This window comes from Lissotriton helveticus, chromosome 8 (assembly GCF_964261635.1).
Source record: "Lissotriton helveticus chromosome 8, aLisHel1.1, whole genome shotgun sequence".
NCBI lineage: Eukaryota > Metazoa > Chordata > Amphibia > Caudata > Salamandridae > Lissotriton > Lissotriton helveticus.
Window position 1 is genome coordinate 252,305,126 of NC_136069.1, and position 22,940 is coordinate 252,328,065.

At 47.2% G+C, this 22,940-nt stretch overlaps 1 protein-coding gene across 1 annotated transcript; it reads right to left on the bottom strand.

The window, feature by feature from the left end:
• Nucleotides 1-3,463: 3,463 nt before the first annotated feature.
• LOC144773728 (uncharacterized) lies at nt 3,464-21,800 on the bottom strand. The gene is made up of 3 exons (XM_078658870.1): nt 20,833-21,800; nt 16,958-17,217; nt 3,464-3,480 (listed from the first exon to the last, which is right to left on the bottom strand). The coding sequence occupies exons 1-3, from the start codon at nt 21,798-21,800 to the stop codon at nt 3,464-3,466; spliced, it is 1,245 nt and encodes a 414-aa protein (XP_078514996.1).
• Between the last annotated feature and the right edge of the window lie 1,140 nt (nt 21,801-22,940).

The window sequence follows — 22,940 nt, forward strand, 5'->3', positions numbered from 1 at the left end:
AAGAATACAGGCTTGGATATGTGAGATGGATATTCTGACACCATTACAGGCAGGCTTCCGTCCCCACATAAGCACCATTGACCAGGTGTTTAGGTTTGTTCTTGTGTACTGGAAGGTAGTCGTTATTGGAGGTGGTACGATCTATGCAGCTTTTGTAGATCTTAAGACTGCATTTGACCTAGTTCCACGTCCAAAACTGTGGAGTGCCCTCCAGGTTTTGGGTATGCCCAACAATATATTGTGTATCTTGATTAGACTCCACAAATCAAACTACGCGCAGGTTCGTTGGGGAAAGCAGGGGAACGTTACCAAAAAGTTTGCAGTAAACAAGGGTGTGCGTCAAGGGTGTGTCCTTGCCCTAACACTGTTTTCACTTTTCATCAATAGGGAGGTTGACTATTTTGCTTCCCAGCCTACAGATGCCCCTAGGTTGGCAGGCATGCAAATGCCTCTGCTCATTTTCGCGGATGATACCCTGTTGCTCTCCAGGACCCAAAAAGGCCTGCAGGTTGCCCTGGATCGCTTTGGGGTTTTCTGCAGTGAGCATGAGCTTGAGGTAAATGTGGACAAGACGAAGTTTATGGTCTTCTACAGGTCCAAGGTTGTGAAGGGGAGGGTAAATATGAACCATGTTCCTTTGGAACAGACCGACACTTTCACTTATCTGGGGTTAACATTGGGAAAGAAATTGAGTTGGAAACCGCAGATAGATCTGCTGACACTCAAGCATTCCCAACTCACAGGAGCATTGTTAAAGGAGCATAGGCTCTCAACCAAGCCCATATCCCCGCACTCAAAATATACAATCTTAAAGTAGGCTCTTCTGTGTTATACGGGGCAGAATTATGGGGTTTCAATTACTTATCTACCCTAGCGGCTGCCCAAAATAAATTTCTAAGAGTGTTGACTGGCCTACCGCAGTCTACTCCACTCTGGCCTTTATTCCTGGATTTGGGATGCGAAAAAATCTTGGACCAGGCACAGTTTAGACCGGTAGCTTTCTGGGGAAAGCTCTGGACCACTCTGGAGCTTGCCATATATGCCCAAGCTTTTTCCGAAGTCTGGTGATTGGGTTTTACAATTCAAATACCCTGGATAAGGAACTTAAAGCACACATTGGCTAGTATGGGGATGAGCAAGCTGTGGGAGGATCCAGGAGACGCTGGTTTCCCCACATAAAAAGAACTGAAAGCAACCTACTGGAGTATGGTCAGACTGCAACATTTTTCACAACGTCATTGCTGCTCCCTGACCCGGGTCTTTATCGATCTTAAACATGAGCCTAATCTCGAACTATATTGGGACATCATTACAAGACCAGATGACAGAAGGCTGTATCACCAGTTCAGGGTGAGTTCTCTCCCTATCAAAGTGTTCACTAAAAATTGGCACACCCTTGTTGATGATGAATGTCCCTTTTGTCCAGCCGAGGTGGAGTCACTAAGCCATGTTTTCTTTGTCTGCCCCGCATATCGGTCACCCAGGCATAAATGGTTGAAACCGATCTGCAAGAATATGGGCATCAGAGTAGCAATGGACAAGACGAAGTTTATGGTCTTCCACAGGTCCAAGGTTGTGAAGGGGATGGTACATATGAACAATGTTCCTTTGGAACAGACCGACACTTTCACTTATCTGGGGTTAACATTGGGAAAGAAATTGAGTTGGAAACCCCAGATAGATCTGCTGACACTCAAGTATTCCCAACTCACAGGTGCATTTTTAAAGGAGTATAGGCTCTCAAAAACCAAGCCCATATCTCGCACTCAAAATATAAAATCTTAAAGTAAGCTCTTCTGTGTTGTACGGGGCAGAATTATGGGGTTTTAATGACTTATCTACCCTGGAGGCTGCCCAAAATAAATTTCAAAGAGTCTTGACTGGCCTACCGCAGTCTACTCCACTCTGGCCTTTATTCCTGAATTTGGGATGCGAAAAAATCTTGGACCAGGCATGTTTCAGACCGGTAGCTTTCTGGAGAAGGCTCTGGACCACTCCGGAGCTTGCCGTATATGCCCAAGCTTTTTACGAAGTCAGGGGGTTGGGTTTTACAACTCAAATACCCTGGATGAGGAACTTAAAGCACTTATTAGCTAGTATGGGGATGAGCAAGCTGTGGGAGGATCCAGGAGACGCTGGTTTCCCCACAAAAAAGAACTGAAAGCAGCCTACTGGAGTATGGTCAGACTGCAGCATTTTTCACAACGTCATTGCTGCTCCCTGACCCGGGTCTTTATCGGTCTTAAACACGAGCCTAATCTCAAACTATATTGGGACATCATTACAAGACCAGATGACAGAAGGCTGTATCACCAGTTCAGGGTGGGTTCTCTCCCTATCAAAGTGTTCACTAAAAATTGGCACACCCTTGTTGGTGATGAATGTCCTTTTTGTCCAGCCGAGGTGGAGTCACTAAGCCATGTTTTCTTTGTCTGCCCAGCATATCGGTCATTCAGACACAAATGGTTGAAACCGATCTGCAAGAATATGGGCATCAGAGTAGCAATGGAGGCCCTCAGGATCTTAAAAACCAATACAGATGCCCCCATTATTATAGCAGTGGCAACATTTTTAAGTTGGCTGTGGGCCATCCGACGGAAAAAACTGAAGGGAGGCTAGCATAATTCTTACCTACAATATACAGTTTGTTACTGTTGTTGTAGCTGTTGCATTATTCTTATTTTTTTATTTTTATATTTTTACTTTGTCATAGCCTATGGTAAACCAAAAGTACCTTTTTTATTGCTGCTTACAGTTTTTATGATGGATGTAAAAACCTCTTTGTGATTTTAGTTATTTATTAACACTGGAGGTTACACTACAATTGTGTATCTCGCTTTTACTTTTAATCTAATAGGTATTCAACTAGTCTGAAATGTTGGTCATATACGGTCATTATGGCACTGTACCGGGCTATATGGCTTATTGATGTATGATGTATTTTATGATTTTTTTGTAAATCGAAATAAAGACATAAATAAACTGAAACTGCATTTTATATATGCTCTTACTGCCTCGTCTATAATTCTCTGCTGTGGAGCGCGGTCATTCTGTGCACTTGGTTGAAGCAACATTTTAGTCCTTCTTCTATTTTAGTGAAATGTCCCAGTTTTGGGCTTTGAAATTCAAAATTTGCAAACATACGTGACAAGAATTTTCAATTCTATTAAGGACAAGGAGGCGAGGATTATGCTTTTTCTCATTTCTTTAATGAAATGCTCAGCAGCCAATAAAAACAGAAAAAACTACATTTCCCATGAACACTAGGGAATAACTATAGAGTATGTAGTATATAAGGACACAACACTAGTCTTTCTTCCTCTTTCTTTGTTGAGGAAACAGTTCAAGTCCAAAAGGCAATCCAACGTAGACCAAAAGGAACAAGGCCAAACACGCCGTAGAAATCCAAAGGAACGGGTCGCAGGCAGTAGAAGAACATAGAGACAAATGAATCCGGCAAACTCTACTTCTGGTCGGAACCTGAAAAGAGACATAGAGCCGTAATACCCAAATCGTGCAAGTAATGAATGCAAAATCAGGGGGGGGAAAAACAAGAGAAGAGACAATTGTGCAATATCATCAAGACATATTACAGCAAATAAGAATGCAAATCAATAACAATGGGTGGGATAATCCTCGCCTCCTTGTCCTTAATAGAATTGAAAATTCTTGTCACGTATGTTTGCAAATTTTGAATTCTATGTCAGGACAGGAGGCTCCGATTATGCTTGTTCAAAGCTGGTTCACCACCACAGAAGCAATATGATCAATTGGCTTATAGTAAAATGTTTTGAAAACTGAATCAGAAGACTAATCTGCTGCCTTCATAATGTCAAAAAGAGTGACACCTAAGGAGAAGGCCTTAGAAGCCATGGCCCCGCGAGCAGAATGTGCACCAAACACAGACACATCAATGCCAGCCTCTGACATGAGCCATCATACCCAGCGTGCTAAAGTAGCTGGGGTCACAGGGCGAAATGGTTTCTGCAAAGCAATCAACAATTGACCCTGCATATCTGAACGTAAGGAAGCAGTACTTACCTCATAATCCTTGAGACACTGCACAACGCAAAGATTGGGATGAGCGGGAAAAGAGGGATACAAAATTACCTCAGTATTAGATTTGTTACGTCTGGAAAGACGAAATGTAACACCTTCCGGCGTAAAACAACGACCCGCAAGATCCAGCGCACGGACATCCGACACACGTTTACAAAAGACAAGACACAACAACATGGTCAACTTTGCAGACAACTGCTTGCGGGATAACAGCGGATTCGAGGGCCCTGCTTCCAAGAACCGCAAAACGATAGAAACATCCCATAAAGAGACATACTTAGGAGTTGGAGGTTTCGAGAGACAAATACCCTTAAGTAATTTGGAAACGAAAGGGTGTACACCAGCAGGCTTTCCATCAATCTGAAGATGGCCAGCTGAGATAGCGGAACGAAAATTGTTGACAGTCCTATAGGCTAGACCTGAAGAGGCTAGGGACGCCAGAAAGTTAAGAATCAAAGAGACATCTGCCGAAACGGGATCAACTTCCCGTTGAACACACCAATCACACCAGCGTTTCCAAGCACCCTTGTATCGTTTGTGAGTATTGGGAGACCAGGCCTCACTAATGAACTTGGAAGCGTCGCTAGAAATGCCTGGGATCGTCCAGCGATCCCCGAGATCCGCCACGCCAGCAACTGAAGGGATCCGGACAGAATCAGGGTATGCGGACCTTTGAGAGGATCCAGCAAGAGATTCCACTTCTGGGGAAGAAGGAGGGGAATCTCGCAACACATTTCCAGGAGAACCGGGAACCACGCTTGAGCCCTCAGAGCGGAGTAATCAGAATCAGATCCGCCTGAAACCGTGTGGTGTAAGCTAGAACCCTGGGGATCATCATGAATGGGGGAAACGCATAGCACAGAGTCGAGGGCCAAGCCTGGAGAAAGGCATCCGTGGCTAGGGCCAGCGGATCCGGTCTCCAACTGTAAAATAGTGGAAGTTGTGTGTTGAGGCGAGAAGCAAACAGGTCTATTTGACACTGGCCCCAACGCCGAAGGAGAGATCAGAACACACGAGGGTGAAGCCTCCAGTCGCTGACGTCCCGAAGATGCCTCGAATGCCAATCCGCAATTTGATTGTGGCGACCCGGAAGATATTCTGCAATAACAGTGATCTTCCGTTGCAGGCAAGAATTCCAAAAGTCCTTGGCGATCTCCGCAAGCACTCTGGACCGAGTCCCGCCGAGCTTGTTGACATACCGGACTGCAGACACGTTGTCCATCCGGAGAAGAATGCAGCAGTTGGACTGATGGGGAGTAAAGCATTTGATCGCAAAGGAACCCGCCAGGAGTTCCAGACAGTTTATGTGGAGAGATAACTCCTGAGGAGACCAACGACCCCCCGTCGAGACTGGGCCGCAGCGGGCTCCCCAACCCCAGCGACTAGCATCGGATTCGATCACAAGTTCCGGCGATGCACCGAAGAGAGCCCGACCATTCCAGGCCTCCATGTGGTCTAGCCACCATTGCATCTCCCACCTCACCTCCTCCGACAGAGGAATCAGATCTGAGTACCTGAGGCCTTTGCGGAGATGCTGGATTTTTAGACGCTGCATCGCTCGGTAATGCAGCGGTCCCGGGAAGATCGCCTGAATGTAAGATGCTGAGGTTCCGTGAGAATCGAAACGATGTTTTGGCTATGCACTGATATGGACGAGTTTGGTATCTATGAACCGTAAATGACGAGATTAGTAGGTGTACGCGTTTTCGCTACACTACTTGGAAGGGTTCGTCTCATTTACGGGTTTGTCCATCTGAACCCTCGGGTTCCATTTTAGATACAGCATCCATTTTGTTTTCCTGCCCTCACGTAGTCAGCGAATAGGCAAATGTCCGCTTCATGACCCTGAGTTCCCATGCCTTACGGAAGATGCATATCCCTTTTGTGCGTCTTTTATGACGAGGGGGATGACACTGCAAGGGCAGATGGCTCCGCTCGAGGGTAATCTTGCAGTGCCGGGCTATTGTTTCAGCCCTGCATGCGCTAGGCTCGAATCCTTTGATCCTGTGATCACGCTTCCGATATTACCCCCACACTTCTTTCTCTATTATTGTCTGTCTTCCTTGCACCTGTTCCTGTCTCTTTCTTTCGCCTGTTTACAACTAGAGTGGAATGTACCTAGCGGCGAGATGATGTGCTTTTACAGTTGGGAACCGGCAATGCTACTGTAATTATGTTCCGGGTTTCTGAAAACATGAATGCAATCCTTTTAACGTTTACTATGGGAATTGAGTTGTAAACCTTTTGTTCGTATGTTGTGCAATGACGAGAATGTGTATAAAAGGAGCGATTCACTTTTGCAATTTGAAGCAGACTCTCAGAACCTACACTTTGTTGTACTTCTAGCGATTTCTGTATCCCTGCAGTAATAAACGCTCATCTTTGACGCCGAAGGAAGTGTCCCGTGTCTCTGTCATTTCGTATGCCAGAACAGGTAACCCACGAAGGTATCAGGTGTTGTCCCCTGGCACCGTTGGGCCTTAAATAGCCCAGTCCTTCAGTTGGCGCCCAACATGGGGCGACATCAGCGGTACCGGTCCAAAGCTTGACGATCGTGAGGAACTTCGTGTGAAATCTCCGAGGAAAGGTGCACCCCGCTTCATCGATCCTGTTATCGAAATAAGTGGTCCGAAGATTTTTCCTGCGAAGCTTCCCACCTCCTGACGGCTGCGACGGACCGATGCCCTGACTGTCGACCTGTTTTTTGGCGCCTGGCGTAGTCCTTTGTACGGCGAGACTATAGACAGGCCTTCCTGGTGACGCCATTGTACTCTCAGTTAAGTATTTGTGGGTCGCTCCCAGTATCCTTAGTTGTTGTTGAAGCTTAGTTGTTTGCATGGTTCCATTGCATTTGTGGTTCTTAGTTGTTGGTTCTTAGTTGTTATTTGACAGTTGCAATTGCCAAAAACCGAGGGTTTTGTATTTTTGCGAGGATTTTGTACCTCGATAACCCTTGAAGTTTGATACTTGGCTAGTGTGCACGATGGCAGGCCGTAGTGGTTTCCTTGGTTTCTTTAAATGTTATGATATGGATTCCCGGTTGGAGGATTCGTGTCCGATACCTCCAGTTGGAACTCCGATATATGAGCTCTATAGTCGACATGGTGTGGGCCCTATTATATATAATGAATGTTGGATTCGTTATACGAAAAAGGATGGTGTCCTTAGTTGGCCACCACATGGAAGTTTTGAAACTGAGATTTTAGATAATCTCGAAACAAAATTGTTTAAAAAGAAATCTAGGCCAGCTATGTACGATTCCTTTCGGTTATGGCGCAAAGAGGCCAGGCAGAAAGAAATCAAACAACTTAAGAAAAATAAGAGAGAGGGTATCGTTACGATGATGCAACGTGCAGAACAATGCCAACGAGATAAAGCAGATAAAGAAAATGAAGCTTCTCTCAGACTGCATCATATGAAGGTGGATAAATGTTATCCGGTTTTGTCGTCCAGTCTTGATAAAAAGGAAGAAGACTTGAAAGAGGATCCTTTGTTAGCGTATCTGTTGAAATCGCCACCTTCTTATGCACAGGGTGCTACAGCCCCTGTAGTTCCTCCTGTTCTTCCTCCTGTCGTTTTGGCGGCTGCTGGTCAGCCTGTTGTTGGTCCTGTTTTTGTCCCTGTACCTGCTCCTCTTCCTCCTGCTCCTTTGCCTGTACCTTCTCAGTCTATTGTTCCTGCTACTTCAACTATCTTGGCTACCCCTACTGTTTCTACGGTCGCTTCTAATGTTGTTGCTCCTGTTCTTTTTTCCTCTTCTCCTTCCGTTCGTAATCGTATCCCTAACTCCGTTGCTAACCTCTATTCCCCACTTTCGGGATCGTTAATACAATCCGATGTCTCTGAAACTCCCCAGAGACGGAGTCAAATCCCTGGTGGAAGGGAGAGTGCGACGTTAGTGACTATGGCGCGTAGGTGGATTACACACCCTGCTAAATACCCCTCGCGCATAGTTTTCGATACCTTTTCTCAGTTTAATGAGCCCACACAGAGATTTGTGTTTGAAGAAATGTGTAACTCTTTGAGAGAAGAGTGGGATAATGATGAGTTAGATAATGTACCGCCCGATATAACTGAACTTTGGAGTCAATTTTCGAACGGTATGATCGTAGGTGGAGATGTACGACGTGCATTAGAGCGACTGTTGGCCTTTAGGTCCACAGTGCCTTCTCGAGTGTCATTTGATGATGACTCCGATAATCAAAAGGCGAACTCCGGTCAGTATCCTATGAGGGAGGTTCCGCCAGTATGGATGCCAGGTGATCCTGCAGCTAATCCCGTGGTTCCGCCATACTTTCAAAGAGTTTGGATACACCTCCCATGGAAGCGATCAGAAGTCTTGCAGGTGAAACAATCCTTGCCTGATCCACGCAAGAATCCGGCAGGTTATTATGAGGAGTTATCTCAACTGGTGGATGCTTCTATTATGAACCTTGCTGACATCGACATGCTGTTTGGTAATGTCGTACCGCAACCGATTTGGGCGAAAATCCGCCAAGAGAATCATTTAGCTGAGTTAGGCGGTGATTGGGCTGCACTAATAGCGGCTGATGGACGACAAATTGGTGGGGCTCAGCCCGAGCAGTTAATTACGGCTCTGCCCCAAAGAATCATTACACTCATGAAAACTCTTATGCCAGCGATGAGGGTGAATTGGGACAAATTGTCGGCTTGCAAGCAAAAGAAAGATGAGAGTGTCTCGGATTTCTTTACTAGATTTGAGGAGGCATTTGTCGATCATAGTGGTCAGGATATGAGCACTGAGGGAGGCCAGCGGTTATTTGTTGATAAGTTTGTGTTAAATTTGTTGCCTGAGCTATGCAACAAATTGAAGAATTCAGAAAGTGCATGGGCCGTCTCAACCACTGCTCAAATATTAGCGACGGCTCAATACTACGAGAATAGGGAAAAAGAGGAAAGTGATCGTTCAGATAAGAAAACGAAGGAGCTTAAAACGAAGGTTTTGTTGCAGCAAGCGTATCCTCCGCGTTCTAATCAAAATGATTCGCAACAGCAGTATCGACCACAAGCACAGTCTTCTAGGATGCAGTCACGCTCTGACTCCTCTGCATTTAGATCTATGCTTGGGTATAATCAGTGTGCATATTGTAGGGGAGAGGGCCATTTGAAGTATAATTGTTCCGCTTTACGTGACCGACTTAATGGTGTTTCGGCCCGAGGGGGCCGTGGTGGTCCCCAACAGGCATCTCGAGGTAGAGGTCGTGGCGCATCTCACAATCAGAATGAGCGCTTTACTACTTCATCGGACGCGAATAATTGTTTTGACCAGCGAAATGCGAGGTCCGATAGATCATCACAGTATCATGTGGATGATTATTACACTGAACATGAGATTGTTGCCGACGATCGTTACTAGGACAGCCACCGACAAAGAGAGGGAGTAGTGTCAGTTCCGGTTGATCAGAGAGGGCCCTATGTCGCAGTTGCCACATCTGGCGTAGTTGAGCCTTTTCTGTTGGACACTGGTGCAGCAAGAAGTTCCATCATGCATTCAAAGCTCCCTGGCGCACCTTTGTCTGGCTTAACGAATGTTTCCATTGGATTCTCTGGCGCCCCTGTTAGCAATCCTGTCTCTATTCCTTTGTCCCTTACGATTGGTCCTCGTGAGCTAGAGGCTCCGTTGATTCTATCCACTGGTTGTGGTGAGAATCTCTTGGGCTTGGATTTGTTAAAACGGTTATATGCGACTTTGTACTGCTCTCCTGCGGGAGAGGAGCTTACCTTAGGTCAGAGAGTAATCTCTCCTATGTACTTGTCAATCGATAAGTTCCCACCGGAACTGAGTTCCCTTCCTGCGTCGTTATGGGCCACTGGCCCCAATGATGTGGGCTTACTGGACATTCCACCTTATGTGGTCCACTTGAAATCAAATGTGCGATTACCACGTATACCTCAGTATCGTATCTCTCTTGATGGTGAGCGAGCACTATTAGCGATCATTTACGATCTGATCAAAAAGGATGTTATTGAAGAAACTAGGGGAAATGTGTGTAATAGTCCTGTGTTACCCATCCTGAAACGAACTGATCCATCTAAACCTCCTGTGTACCGTTTTGTAATTGATTTGAGAGAAGTGAATAAAATCGTGATCCCACAGTTCCCTGTGGTGCCTGACATCACGGCCTTGTTGACCCTGATCCCAGCTTCTGCCTCCTGGTTCACGGTGATTGACCTAAAGAATGCTTTCTTTAGTATTCCGATCGCTGAGGAAAGCAGAGATTTATTCGGATTCTCATTAGGTGGTCGCAGTTTTAGGTTTAAACGCGCACCACAGGGCTACTGTGAGAGTCCATCGATATACTGTCAAGCCCTTAAAAGTCAACTTGATGCATTTGTGTTACCGACGGGTGCGGCTTTGATTCAGTATGTTGACGACCTATTGGTGGCTGCTGATACCGAGGTTATTTGCAGAACTACTACAGTATCGTTGTTACAACATTTATGTGACTTACATCACAAGGTGTCACCTTCTAAGCTGCAATACTGTTGTCAAGAAGTAACCTACTTAGGTCACTTATTGTCAAAGGAGGGGAGAAGGTTGACCCCAGAAAGAATAGCAGCGATTGCTCGAATGACTGTGCCAAAAACTCAGAGAGATGTACGTGCCTTTCTAGGTATTACGTCATACTGCAGACAATGGATTCCAAATTTTTCATTGTTGGCGAAACCATTGTTAGCTCTCACGTGCAAGGATGTTCCGACTCCTTTGCCCTGGACTGAAGAGTGTCAGAAAGGTTTTTCTGAATTACGTGATGCGTTGTGTTCGGCTCCTGTGTTAGGCACTCCCGATTACAGTAAGCCGTTTACATTATACGTTCACGAAAGGGATGGTTGTGCGTTGAGTGTCTTGACGCAACAATTTGGCGACAAACAACGTCCATGTGCATATTTTTCTTCGACCTTAGATCCAGTGGCTAGAGCATTGCCGAGTTGTTTAAGAGCAACATCGGCAGCTGCGGTGTCCATTCGACAGTCCGCAGGTTTGGTCATGGATAATATGCTTACGGTGATGGTCCCGCATGCAGTTGACACTCTTTTGAACCGAACAAAAACTCAACACCTGGCGAGTGCAAGGTTGTCTGGCTATGAGTTGACACTTTTGGCAAGTCATATTCGGATAAAATGTTGTAATGTGTTGAACCCAGCAACATTGTTGCCGATTAGCATGGAATCAGGTGATGTAGCACCACATGATTGTTATTTAAGAACTGAAGAAGAGACGAAGGGTCGTATTGACCTGAAAAACACTCCATTGGTAGATCCCGATGGTACTTTGTATGTTGATGGTTCATGCTTCAAGTTGCCGAATGGTGATGTGACGACTGCGTATGCTGTAGTGACGTTGAGTACGGTTGTGGAATCTGCGAGATTGAGTCAGAATTCGGCCCAAGCGGCTGAGTTAATTGCGTTGACGAGAGCGTGTGTGTTGTCCAGAGGAAAGCGGGTAAATGTGTTTACCGATAGTCAGTATGCATTTGGCGTAGCGCATAGTTTTGGTCGATTGTGGAGAGAAAGAGGGTTTTTTACGTCGCATGGCACGAAGATACAACATGGACAGCTCGTGAATGACCTTTTGGATGCACTTACATTGCCTAAGCAGGTGGCAATAATTAAATGCAGCGCGCATCGGAAAGTGACAGATGATGTTGGCCGCGGTAATGCGTTTGCGGATGAGATTGCTAAGGAGACAGCCAGAGATCTGACAAATCGAATGTATGTTACGAGTTCAGTAAGATGGCCAGCGGAGACTGGTATGTGTGAGGACACAGTTGAGAGTGTGAAGGAGATACAGAATGAGGCTACCGAGATGGAAAAGACTCAGTGGAAAGAAAGCACGGGGAAGTTAGACGGGAATGGATGTTGGGTTGATTTGTCAGAAAAGCAGAGATGGATGTTACCGGATGCATATGTGCTTGCCGTTGTTACTATGGCCCACGGCACATCACATATTAGCGCGAAAGGGATATGTAAGTTGTTGTCTCCTGTATGGAAGAATGATGGGATTACTAAGTGTGCGGAGAGAGTGGTTAAGAATTGCATGGTATGTTTGATGTATAATCCTGGTAAGGGCACCCCCACACCACCTGGCCACTTTGCTCCTCCTACATGTCCCTTTGAAATTATTCAGTTGGACTTCATCCATATGGAGAGATGCAATAACCTGAAGTATGTCTTGGTTGTAGTTTGTGCGTTCTCCAGATGGATTGAGGCTTACCCCCTTAAGGATAATACTGCCCTGTCTACAGCAAACGTTTTGCTAAAGGAATATTTCCCTAGATATGGCATGCCACGGATTGTATGGTCGGATAACGGAAGTGAGTTTGTGGGAAGGGTGATGAAGAGTGTATGTAGTGGCCTTGGCATACGTCAGAAGTTTCATAGCGCTAATCATCCTCAATCAGCGGGTTTAGTGGAAGGATACAATGGTACCCTGAAACTAAAACTTGCCAAAATCCAGGCAACGACTGGTTTATCATGGCCTGATGCTTTGCCTCTAGCTCTCTTATCGACCAGGGCGACTGTGCACTCTCGAGTAGGGCTTAGCCCATATGAGATTGTGTTCGGCCGTCCTGCGAACGTTTGGGGAGTTCCGAGGCCTAAGGAGTTTGATAGAATTGAATACCCAATGTTGATTGACTATCTTTATGATCTGACTGCTAAATTGAGTTTGATTCATCAACAGGTTTTTGAGGCTCTACCGGCACAAACAGAGGGTCCTGGTCATCGGCTACAACCTGGAGATTGGGTGGTCACCCGAAATTTTGGACGAAAACGCAATCTTGAGCCAAGGTTCGTGGGACCCCACCAGGTGTTATTGGCGACGAGGACTGCAGTTCGGCTGGAAGGAAGGAAGCATTGGGTGCATGCCACCCACACCAAGAAGGTTCCGCTTCCTTTGCCAGTAGATACGTGGATAAGGAAAGGAGTCGCCTCGACTGAGACCGATACCCCTTTGCGCTATGTGCCATTTAGCGATGCTCAGCCTGTAGGGAACGATTCAGTTCAATCAGTGCAATTAGACATCCCTGTTGAATCATCTAAAACCGTATCTTCGTCATCAGCATTGGAGAGTCCAAGTTCTGAGCTGTTACCTGAACAATCGAACACTGTTTTGCCATCTGAACCGTTGTTTGAAGAGCAGACTCGACCTGGAAAATGTCGATATTTTCTTCGACCGCGCGATAAAGACTAAACATTTTTTTTTTTAAATTATTTCTGACTTCACATTACCCCCTTACTGTTGCCATGAATGTTATGGACATTTTATATTGTGTGTGTACCTTGCTCCGTGCAGCTAGAAGACTTATATTAAACTGAATGCTCAATTGATTAAAAACCTACCATCTGGGTTGGCCGTAGGGCCGTGCGGGTACCTCCTTTTGTTTAGCAGGTTTCTGACACTAGGTCGATTACCTTTTGTCGATTTCTGGGAACTCCTGGGAATTGATAATCGCTACTCAGAACGAAGTGCGTCAAGAACGTCACGGACGGTCTTTAGAGGATGGAGTTTTCTAAGCTGTCGGAAATAGAGAAATTGGCGGTGCAAAGATCCAAATTGCATAAGATGTTTCGAACAAAATTTTTTTTGTTTCAGGTTTTTATGTTGTTCCTAACTGTTTCTATGTTACTGGTGGGTGGAGTGTACTTTGGGATTCAATCATTATTGCCTTCCACTTCACCTACTCCTCCTTCACATGATCTAAATTCTGTCTCCACTATTTCGCCACATTCTTTTCATCTTCTGCCCCAACATGAACAGGTCAGACGTGCGGAATTTATGAACAATTCCTTTGTTCAACTTCTGCATCAGCATCAGTTGGTGATGAATACTACCAATTGTTGGGTGTGTGGGTTAATGCCACATACCATGGATAAGGGTATTCCGTATTTGGTTCTTCCTTACAGCGCCCAGGGTTCAGCTCGAGCATTCCAAATTATGTTTCGTAGTGCACTAGATTCCTACCCCCATCGAGAGCCTCGCTCCACAGACCTTGGTTTTGGCCCGTACCACAAGCCTTTGATGATAGCAATTGCTGATTTAGATAAAGATATTTTTGATGCAACAATCATTCCAGAGGAAGAAATGCAAGCTTACAAGGATCTGAGTAAGGTCGAGTATAGTATATCAGTGAGTGATAGACAGCTTAAGAGCTCGTCTCCGATCTGGATCGTACCTCATCTCGGTCATTTCTGTCTGCAAGGTCTTGGTCGAAATCCGAGAGCTCAGCTTGGGAAGAGTGCTTGTACTGAGACGTATGTTTTACCGATGCTCTCTTCCCCTGTCTTCCTGACTGCCAAGGGTACTTATTTTGTGTGTTACGATCGTGCTTATACGTGGTTGCCTCGTGACTTTTCAGGCACCTGCTATATCGCGAATCTTTTACCACCAACTTTCACGGTTGCCTCAGACTATCACAAGACCAGAGTTGTGAGAGGCGTTATTAGTAAAGAGGATACAGCCAGTCAAGAGGCAGGAGACTTCTTTAAGGGTTTCCTACCGTTTTGGGGTCCTATGGTTAATAGTAGGAACTTGAGACAGCTGACTCGTGTGGTGGAATCGACTGCTAATATCACTGCAAGCGCCCTTGGTAACTTGACAGCAGAGCTTCAAGCGGATAGACTTATGACGCTACAGAACCGTATGGTTCTAGACGTTGTACTTGCAGATAGAGGTGGTGTGTGTAAGGTGATCCATTCGAGCTGCTGCATTTTCATACCTGATAATGCTCCAACCGTTTATCAAGCCATCTCAAAGTTGCATAAAATCTCAGAGTCCATACACGTGGACGAGGGAGATTGGATGCTTCTAGGATGGTTTTGGGATCTGATGTCGACTTGGGGTTGGAAGCTTCTGATGATTATAGGGGTTGTTGTGACGTTTCTGTTCACGTGTTGTCTTTGCGTGCAGTGTGGTCCTGCCTTATGTGGCCTTTGTGCTACAACGTGTATAAGAAGGCCATCTGTTACCAAGGAGACATGGATGGACAGGATGATGTTCCAGCAACACCTGAATGATCTGATGAATATCGAAATTGATTCTGATTTCGACTAGTGCTTGCCTACATGAGGGCAAAAGGAGCGTCTGAGGTTCCGTGAGAATCGAAACGATGTTTTGGCTATGCTCTGATATGGACGAGTTTGGTATCTATGAACCGTAAATGACGAGATTAGTAGGTGTACGCGTTTTCGCTACACTACTTGGAAGGGTTCGTCTCATTTACGGGTTTGTCCATCTGAACCCTCGGGTTCCATTTTAGATACGGCATCCATTTTGTTTTCCTGCCCTCACGTAGTCAGCGAATAGGCAAATGTCCGCTTCATGACCCTGAGTTCCCATGCCTTACGGAAGATGCATATCCCTTTTGTGCGTCTTTTATGACGAGGGGGATGACACTGCAAGGGCAGATGGCTCCGCTCGAGGGTAATCTTGCCGTGCCGGGCTATTGTTTCAGCCCTGCATGCGCTAGGCTCGAATCCTTTGATCCTGTGATCACGCTTCCGATATTACCCCCACACTTCTTTCTCTATTATTGTCTGTCTTCCTTGCACCTGTTCCTGTCTCTTTCTTTCGCCTGTTTACAACTAGAGTGGAATGTACCTAGCGGCGAGATGATGTGCTTTTACAGTTGGGAACCAGCAATGCTACTGTAATTATGTTCCGGGTTTCTGAAAACATGAATGCAATCCTTTTAACGTTTACTATGGGAACTGAGTTGTAAACCTTTTGTTCGTATGTTGTGCAATGACGAGAATGTGTATAAAAGGAGCGATTCACTTTTGCAATTTGAAGCAGACTCTCAGAACCTACACTTTGTTGTACTTCTAGCGATTTCTGTATCCCTGCAGTAATAAACGCTGATCTTTGACGCCGAAGGAAGTGTCCCGTGTCTCTGTCATTTCGTATGCCAGAACAGGTAACCCACGAAGGTATCAGGTGTTGTCCCCTGGCACCGCTGGGCCTTAAATAGCCCAGTCCTTCAATGCCAACAGACCCACTACACGATCTCAATGACACAGTCTGTCTGGAAATAACAGATGTCAACTCCCTCTTGATGTATCGAATTTTCTGAGCGGGTAAGAGAAGCTGACAAGCAACTGAGTCTATCTTGAAACCCAGAAAATCTATGGATTGCGTCGGAGTCAAAACTGATTTCGGAACGTTGGTCAGAAAACCGAGAGACTGCAAAAGATCGATGGACCAGTCCAAGTGAGTCAGGAGCCTGAGTGGACATTCTGCCATGAGAAGAATATCCTCCAATTAAATTATCAGTCGTATACCGCGAGCGCGGAGATGTTCCACAACCGGCCTCAGAAGTTTCGTGAAGCACCACGGTGCTGACGAAAGGCCGAACAGGAGAACCTGATATTCGTACCAAACCCCCTTCCATTGGAACTGGAGGAACCGCCGATGAGGCTGGAAGATCGGAATTGACAAATACGCGTCCTTGAGGTCCAGACGGACCATCCAGTCTCCTTCGCGTAGGAGATCCCGCAAGAGATGGATGCCCTCCATCTTGAAGTGTCGATACACAACCCCTCCGTTGAAGTCTTTCAGGTTGAGAACCAAGCGAGACCCGCCTCCCTTCTTTTCGACCAGAAAGACTGAGCTGACAAAACCCGTCGGATGACGGGCGGTCGGAAGAATCGCTCCCTTTTGTAGGAGAACCTCGATTTCCTCTGAAATGCAAGCTTGATCTGGAAGGGAAAAACTTAAAGGAGGGGGAAGACGGGTCTGATGCAGAGGGTGATAGAACTCTATTTTGAACCCTTGAACGGTTTCTAGCACCCATGCATCGTTGGAGAGCATACGCCAGTTGTCGAGGAAAAAATGTACTCTGCCCCCCAAAATCACATCGCAAGGTTGTATCAGGCTCACCTGCAGAGTTGGAATCCTGGAAATGACCCTGCTGTCCTCCGGAACGGCCTTTACCATATTGTCCTTTCCCCTTGTGGGAGGGGTAGAAGTTTGCTCTGGTGGAGTAGCCGGATTCGTGACCTCCACCTCGCTGAGAGGAAGCACCTCGCTGGGACTGTTGATTTGACCCACGGCCGAACGAGCGTCCACGAGGTCGTCTGGCCCTGGCAAAAACCCGACGCATAGCCCGGCGTAATGAAGCCTGCGCCTTATCAATGCCACTGAAGGTGACCAGCCTGACTCCTGCAGACGCGGTCACTCCTCCCTGGCTCCCTGGCTATTGGTATCGTAGCGCTACACTCCCCACTGCATTTGTGCCTGCTTGCTCGCATTTGCTGATTTAATTATTTGTGCCTGTGTTTGAGCTCGTATTTTCCGCTATTATTCATTAAGCCTGTATTTAAGAATATCGCATCACCGATCGCATTGCCCGCATTGCTGCCCACTGCTGCCTAATTTATTTGTGCCTGCCTGCTCGCATTACGTTAGTTAATAATTTGTGCCTGGGTCGTGTCCCAATCTCGTCCTGTCTGCCCTTTGTTGTTGTTTGCTGCCATTTTGTTGACTCCAGCCCGTCCCCCCCCCCTCCCGCCTCCCAGCTGCCCCTCCCTCGCTCCGCCCACCTCCACTACCCATTTATGACAGATGCATTTACGTGCAGCGTCCACGCACAGCGGTCGCGCCGAAGGCGCGCCAAAGGTAAGCCCGTCTACGCCCGTCCACGCCTTGACCGCGCCCAGCGCCAGACCCCTTGGTCCTTGCAAACCTATCACCCCCCGCATCTCATACGACGCCGCAACCCTCACAGCCCTCAACCCCGGGCGTCCACAAAACTGCCATCAAGCCGCTCCTGGACACACCCATGGACCCTTCACCTGCCACTCCTGCAAGTTCGACTGCACCGGAACCCACACCAAATCCACCAACCCCAAACAGATCTCCGACTCTAACCACCTAAAGTGCATCCTGCTCAACACCCGCTCGGTCCACAGACACGCCATTAACCTTTGGAACCTACTCGACACCACATCTCCGGACATCGCCTTCCTAACAGAAACCTGGATGAACGCCTCATCAGCTCCCGACATCGCCATAGCCATCCCGGATGGCTACAAGATCATCCGAAAGGACCGCACCAACCAAACAGGAGGAGGCATAGCCATCGTCCATAAGAACTCCATTCCGCGTCACCACCAGCTCCGACGACCCCCTCGCAACCGCAGAACACCTGCACTTCCAGATCCACACCAACCCCAAGACCACACTCAGAGGCACCCTCATCTACAGGCCACCAGGACCCCGCACACAATTCAGCGAAGACATCACTGACTTCATCACCCCACACGCCCTCCCATCCGAGGAATACATTCTTCTGGGAGACCTCAATTTTCACCTGGAAAAGAGCAACGACAGCAACACCACCACCCTTCTGGACAATCTCGCCAATCTCGGACTCAAACAACTTGTTGACACCCCCACCCACTATGCCGGGCACACGCTCGACCCTATCTTCACCTCCAGCAAGCACATCTCCTTTAATCACACCACAGCGCTCCATTGGACAGACCACAGCTGCGTTCACTTCAATTACAAAAAGACCACGACCCACAACCACCCTCAACCAATTCTTCGAAGAAACTGGAACAAAATCACCACCGACCAGCTCTTTACATCGCTTCTTCAAAACCCTCCTGCCAATTCGTCGGACCCTAACCAAGCTGCCACCAACCTCACACACTGGATCACCCACAGCACCAACGAATTAGCACCCTTGAAAAACCATCAAACCAAACATGGCAGTAAAAAAGCCCCCTGGTTTAACGAAGACCTTAAGAAATCCAAGAAGCTCTGTCGTACCCTTGAGAAAGCCTGGAAAAAAGACCCAAACACTATCACCCTTGCCACCTTCAAAAACGCCACCCGCAAACACCACCAACTAATCCGATCAACCAAGAAATCAGCATTCAAAGACCGGCTTGACAACAACGCCCACAACAGCAAAGAACTATTCAACATCGTCAAAGAATTCACCAACCCCACCGCCAGCACCAACGACATCACTCCCTCCCAATTCCTCTGCGACTCCCTAGCCTCTTTCTTCCACAACAAAATCTCCGACATACATAACAGCTTTAACAACCAGTCCGAGGACCAGTCCACTACACCCACCTCCAAACCAAAACCCCCTTCGAACAACCTCTGCGCATGGAACCCAATCACCACCGAAGACACCATCCGCCTGATGAACTCCATCCATTCAGGTTCCCCAACAGACCCATGTCCCCACCACATCTTCAACAAAGCAGACTCCATTATCGCACCCCATCTCCGAGACGTCATCAACAGCTCCCTCAACTCCGCTACCTTCCCGGAAATCTGGAAACATGCCGAACTCAGCGCTCTTCTGAAGAAACCCACAGCAGACCCTACCGAACTGAAACACTACCGCCCCATCTCGCTTCTCCCATTCCCTGCCAAAGTCATCGAGAAAGCCATCAACAGCCAGCTCGCCGCCTTCCTCGAAGCCAACAAATCCCTCGCCCCCTCACAGTCTGGCTTCCAAGCCAAACACAGCACCGAGACCGCCCTCATCGCAGCAACAGACGACATTCGAACACTACTGGACAACGGAGAAACAGCTGCCCTCATCCTACTTGACCTCTCCGCAACCTTCGACACAGTCTGCCATAGCACCCTTATACAACGCCTCAGCAACATCGGAATACAAGGAAAAGCCCTGGAATGGATCATCTCGTTCCTCGCCGGCAGAACCCAGAGAGTCCGCCTCCCCCCTTTTAAATCAGAAGCCACCGAAGTCATTTGCGGCGTACCACAAGGATCATCACTCAGTCCTACCCTTTTCAACGTATACATGAGCCCCCTCGCAACCATCGCGCGACAACACAACCTCAACATCATCTCCTACACCGATGACACACAGCGGATCCTCTCCCTCACCAAAGACCCTAACACCGCCAAAACCAACCTACATGAAGGGATGAAAGAAGTTGCCGAGTGGATGAAGAACAGCCGCCTAAAACTGAACTCGGACAAAACGGAAGTCCTCATCTTAGGCTCATCCCCTTCCGCTTGGGACGACTCATGGTGGCCACCGGCCCTGGGAACCGCACCCATACCAACGGACCACGCACGTAACCTGGGATTCATCCTTGACTCCTCACTCTCGATGACCAGACAAGTCAACGCCGTCTCATCATCGTGCTTCAACATCCTACGCATACTCAAAAAAACATTCCGCTGGATCCCCAACGAAACAAGAAAAATGATCACCCACGCACTGGTCACTAGCCGACTGGACTACGGAGACACCCTGTACGCCGGAACCACAACCAAACTACAGAAAAAACTCCAACACATCCAAAACGCCTCAGCCAGCCTCATACTTGACATTACCCGCAAAGATCACATTTCCGGTCACCTGAAAAACCTCCACTGGCTTCCCGTCAACAAGAGAATAACGTTCCGTCTCCTCACCTACGCACACAAAGCCCTCTACGACCTAGGTCCCGAATGCCTCAACACGCGCCTATCCTTTTACACCCCCACTCGCCAGCTGTGATCATCCAATCAAGCCCTCGCCGCTGTCCCGTGCATCCACAGAACCACCATGGGGGGAAGATCCTTCTCTTACTTAGCGGCCAAAACTTGGAACTCTCTCCCCATTCACCTCCGCCTTACACAGAACCACCTCTCCTTCAGAAAACAACTAAAAAGTTGGATATTCGATAAGTAAATTACCCCCCTTTTCCTCAAGCGCCTTGAGACCCTCTGGGTATGTAGTGCGCTATATAAGTGCTGACTTGACTTGACTTGACTTGAAGGTGGAGACAAAATTTGTAAGTTCCTTCAAGAATGGTTGGCCAAATAGAAGACCTTGCGCCTCAGGACCAGACTCAGAGCTAGAAAGCTCCGCAAGCTTCGGGTCCAACTTTAACAGAATGGAGCGGCGCCGCTCAGAAGAAACCGCACAATTAGCATTACCTAATTGGCATACAGCTCTCTGCGCCCATTCTATCAGCTCATCAGGATCCACAAGAGCCGAGGCCTCTTTTGCCCGAAAGCCAAGATCCAGAATTTTCGTCAGAGGACCAAGCATATCCAGTAACTTGTCTTGGCAAGACCTCCAAGACCGGTCAAGCCCCTTTTTTGGGTCTTTAGCATATTTTTTCAAATAGGTGACCATCATAGGGTCTACTTCTGGGGTATCTGCCAAATGATCTGCGATATCAGGCCTCGGGCATTCGGAGCGGAGTCTGGCTCTAACGGGGGCATCAAAAGGTTGTCTAATATGAGCCTGAACATAAGCCGCAACAGCAGGCGAGGGTAACCATGAAGAAGAATTAGGGTGAACTATATCCGCTGGCTCAAAAGTCAACACCGACGGACGCTCAGGGGCGTCAACAAAATGCTCCTTGCGAACACGCTTTTTGGGCGGGGGTGAGTCGTGCTCAGAAGCGAAATTATGATCATCATCTGAAACGTCGGTGTCCTGAGGAGCAGAAGACCTGGAAGCCTCAGCCACCAAAGTTTTTGGCAATTTCTGGAAGTCAGACTTGTGGGGATTGACAGGTGATTTAGAAAATGCCTTGGACGCAGGTAACCAACCCTGTTGCTGCGCATATTGATTTAAATGACGCGTAAGTGGGTTAATGGCATGGACTAGTGCCTTATTGACAGAGTGCTGGACACCCCTGTCCAATTCCTCCACCAAATTATGCTCCAAGGAACCTTCATCCTCATCCCCATAATAATAGTCATCATCAGCGTCATAGTAATCAGCCATGATACACAAGTGTATACAATTAGTGCCCACAAGATGACTATAAAAACAAAGATGGAGTGTCAAGGACACAATGCAAGGGGGGAGTGTGATAACCCCACAGCAGGCCAAAAGAGCAGGTACAAACCAGCCTTTGTATCAAAGTAAAGCGTGGAGGGAGATAAGCCTGCTAAGCCCAAACACACTCTAGGCAGAGCCTATGCAATAATCACTACCGAAGCCCTTTCCAAGGCTCCAGCGTCGGATGGGGTTAAATTTCAGCAGGATGTGGGCATGGGCGTGGAAACACGACCTGTTCAACTCAACCGGCGCTGAGGAAAAACCTCTGAAGCCGGAAATGAAGCAGCGCGCATGCGCGAACACTGCTGCCCGATAAACTTCTCCGGCTCGAGAGCGGTAACCCCTTCTCCCGCTCCACTACGGTCCTGGACAACGCACCGGTGCCCGGACACAAACGGAGGTGCACACACGCTCCGAGAATGAGAACACACCGACAGGACGGAAAACAGAACAGAAGTGCAACACAGCACAGCCGGAGCCGTAGCGCTCCAAGGAAGCGGCAAACACAGCGCGCTACAACAATGTCAAAGCGGCAATACAAGTAAGCGTTAGAAAGGCAATAATACAGCAAAGATACATAAAGTACATCGCAAAACAGATAAAAGTCACTTAACTGGCTGCGGAGCAGCAAAGAAAGAGGAAGAAAGACTAGTGTTGTGTCCTTATATACTACATACTCTATGGTTATTCCCTAGTGTTCATGGGAAATGTATTTTTTTCTGTTTTTATTGGCTGCTGAGCATTTCATTAAAGAAATGAGAAAAAGCATAATCGGAGCCTCCTGTCCTGACATAGAATTCTGGTCATTCTACACTTGACCTGTTTTTACTGGCACCAGTGGTATTTTAATGTCTCTACCGGTACAAAAATAAGCAAAGTCACATAAAGCCGGTAGTTTTAGTCCTTATCTATATATACTTAAATAAGCACATAGAACTAGAAAGCATTTTTTAAATGTGTTCTAGAGTGCATTAACGATGAATGACTTAAGATAAACACAGAAAAGTCATGTTAAAAATGAATATTTACGATTATGTTCAAAGTCCGATTTTGAGGCCATTGCAGACTCTTTAAACGGCAACA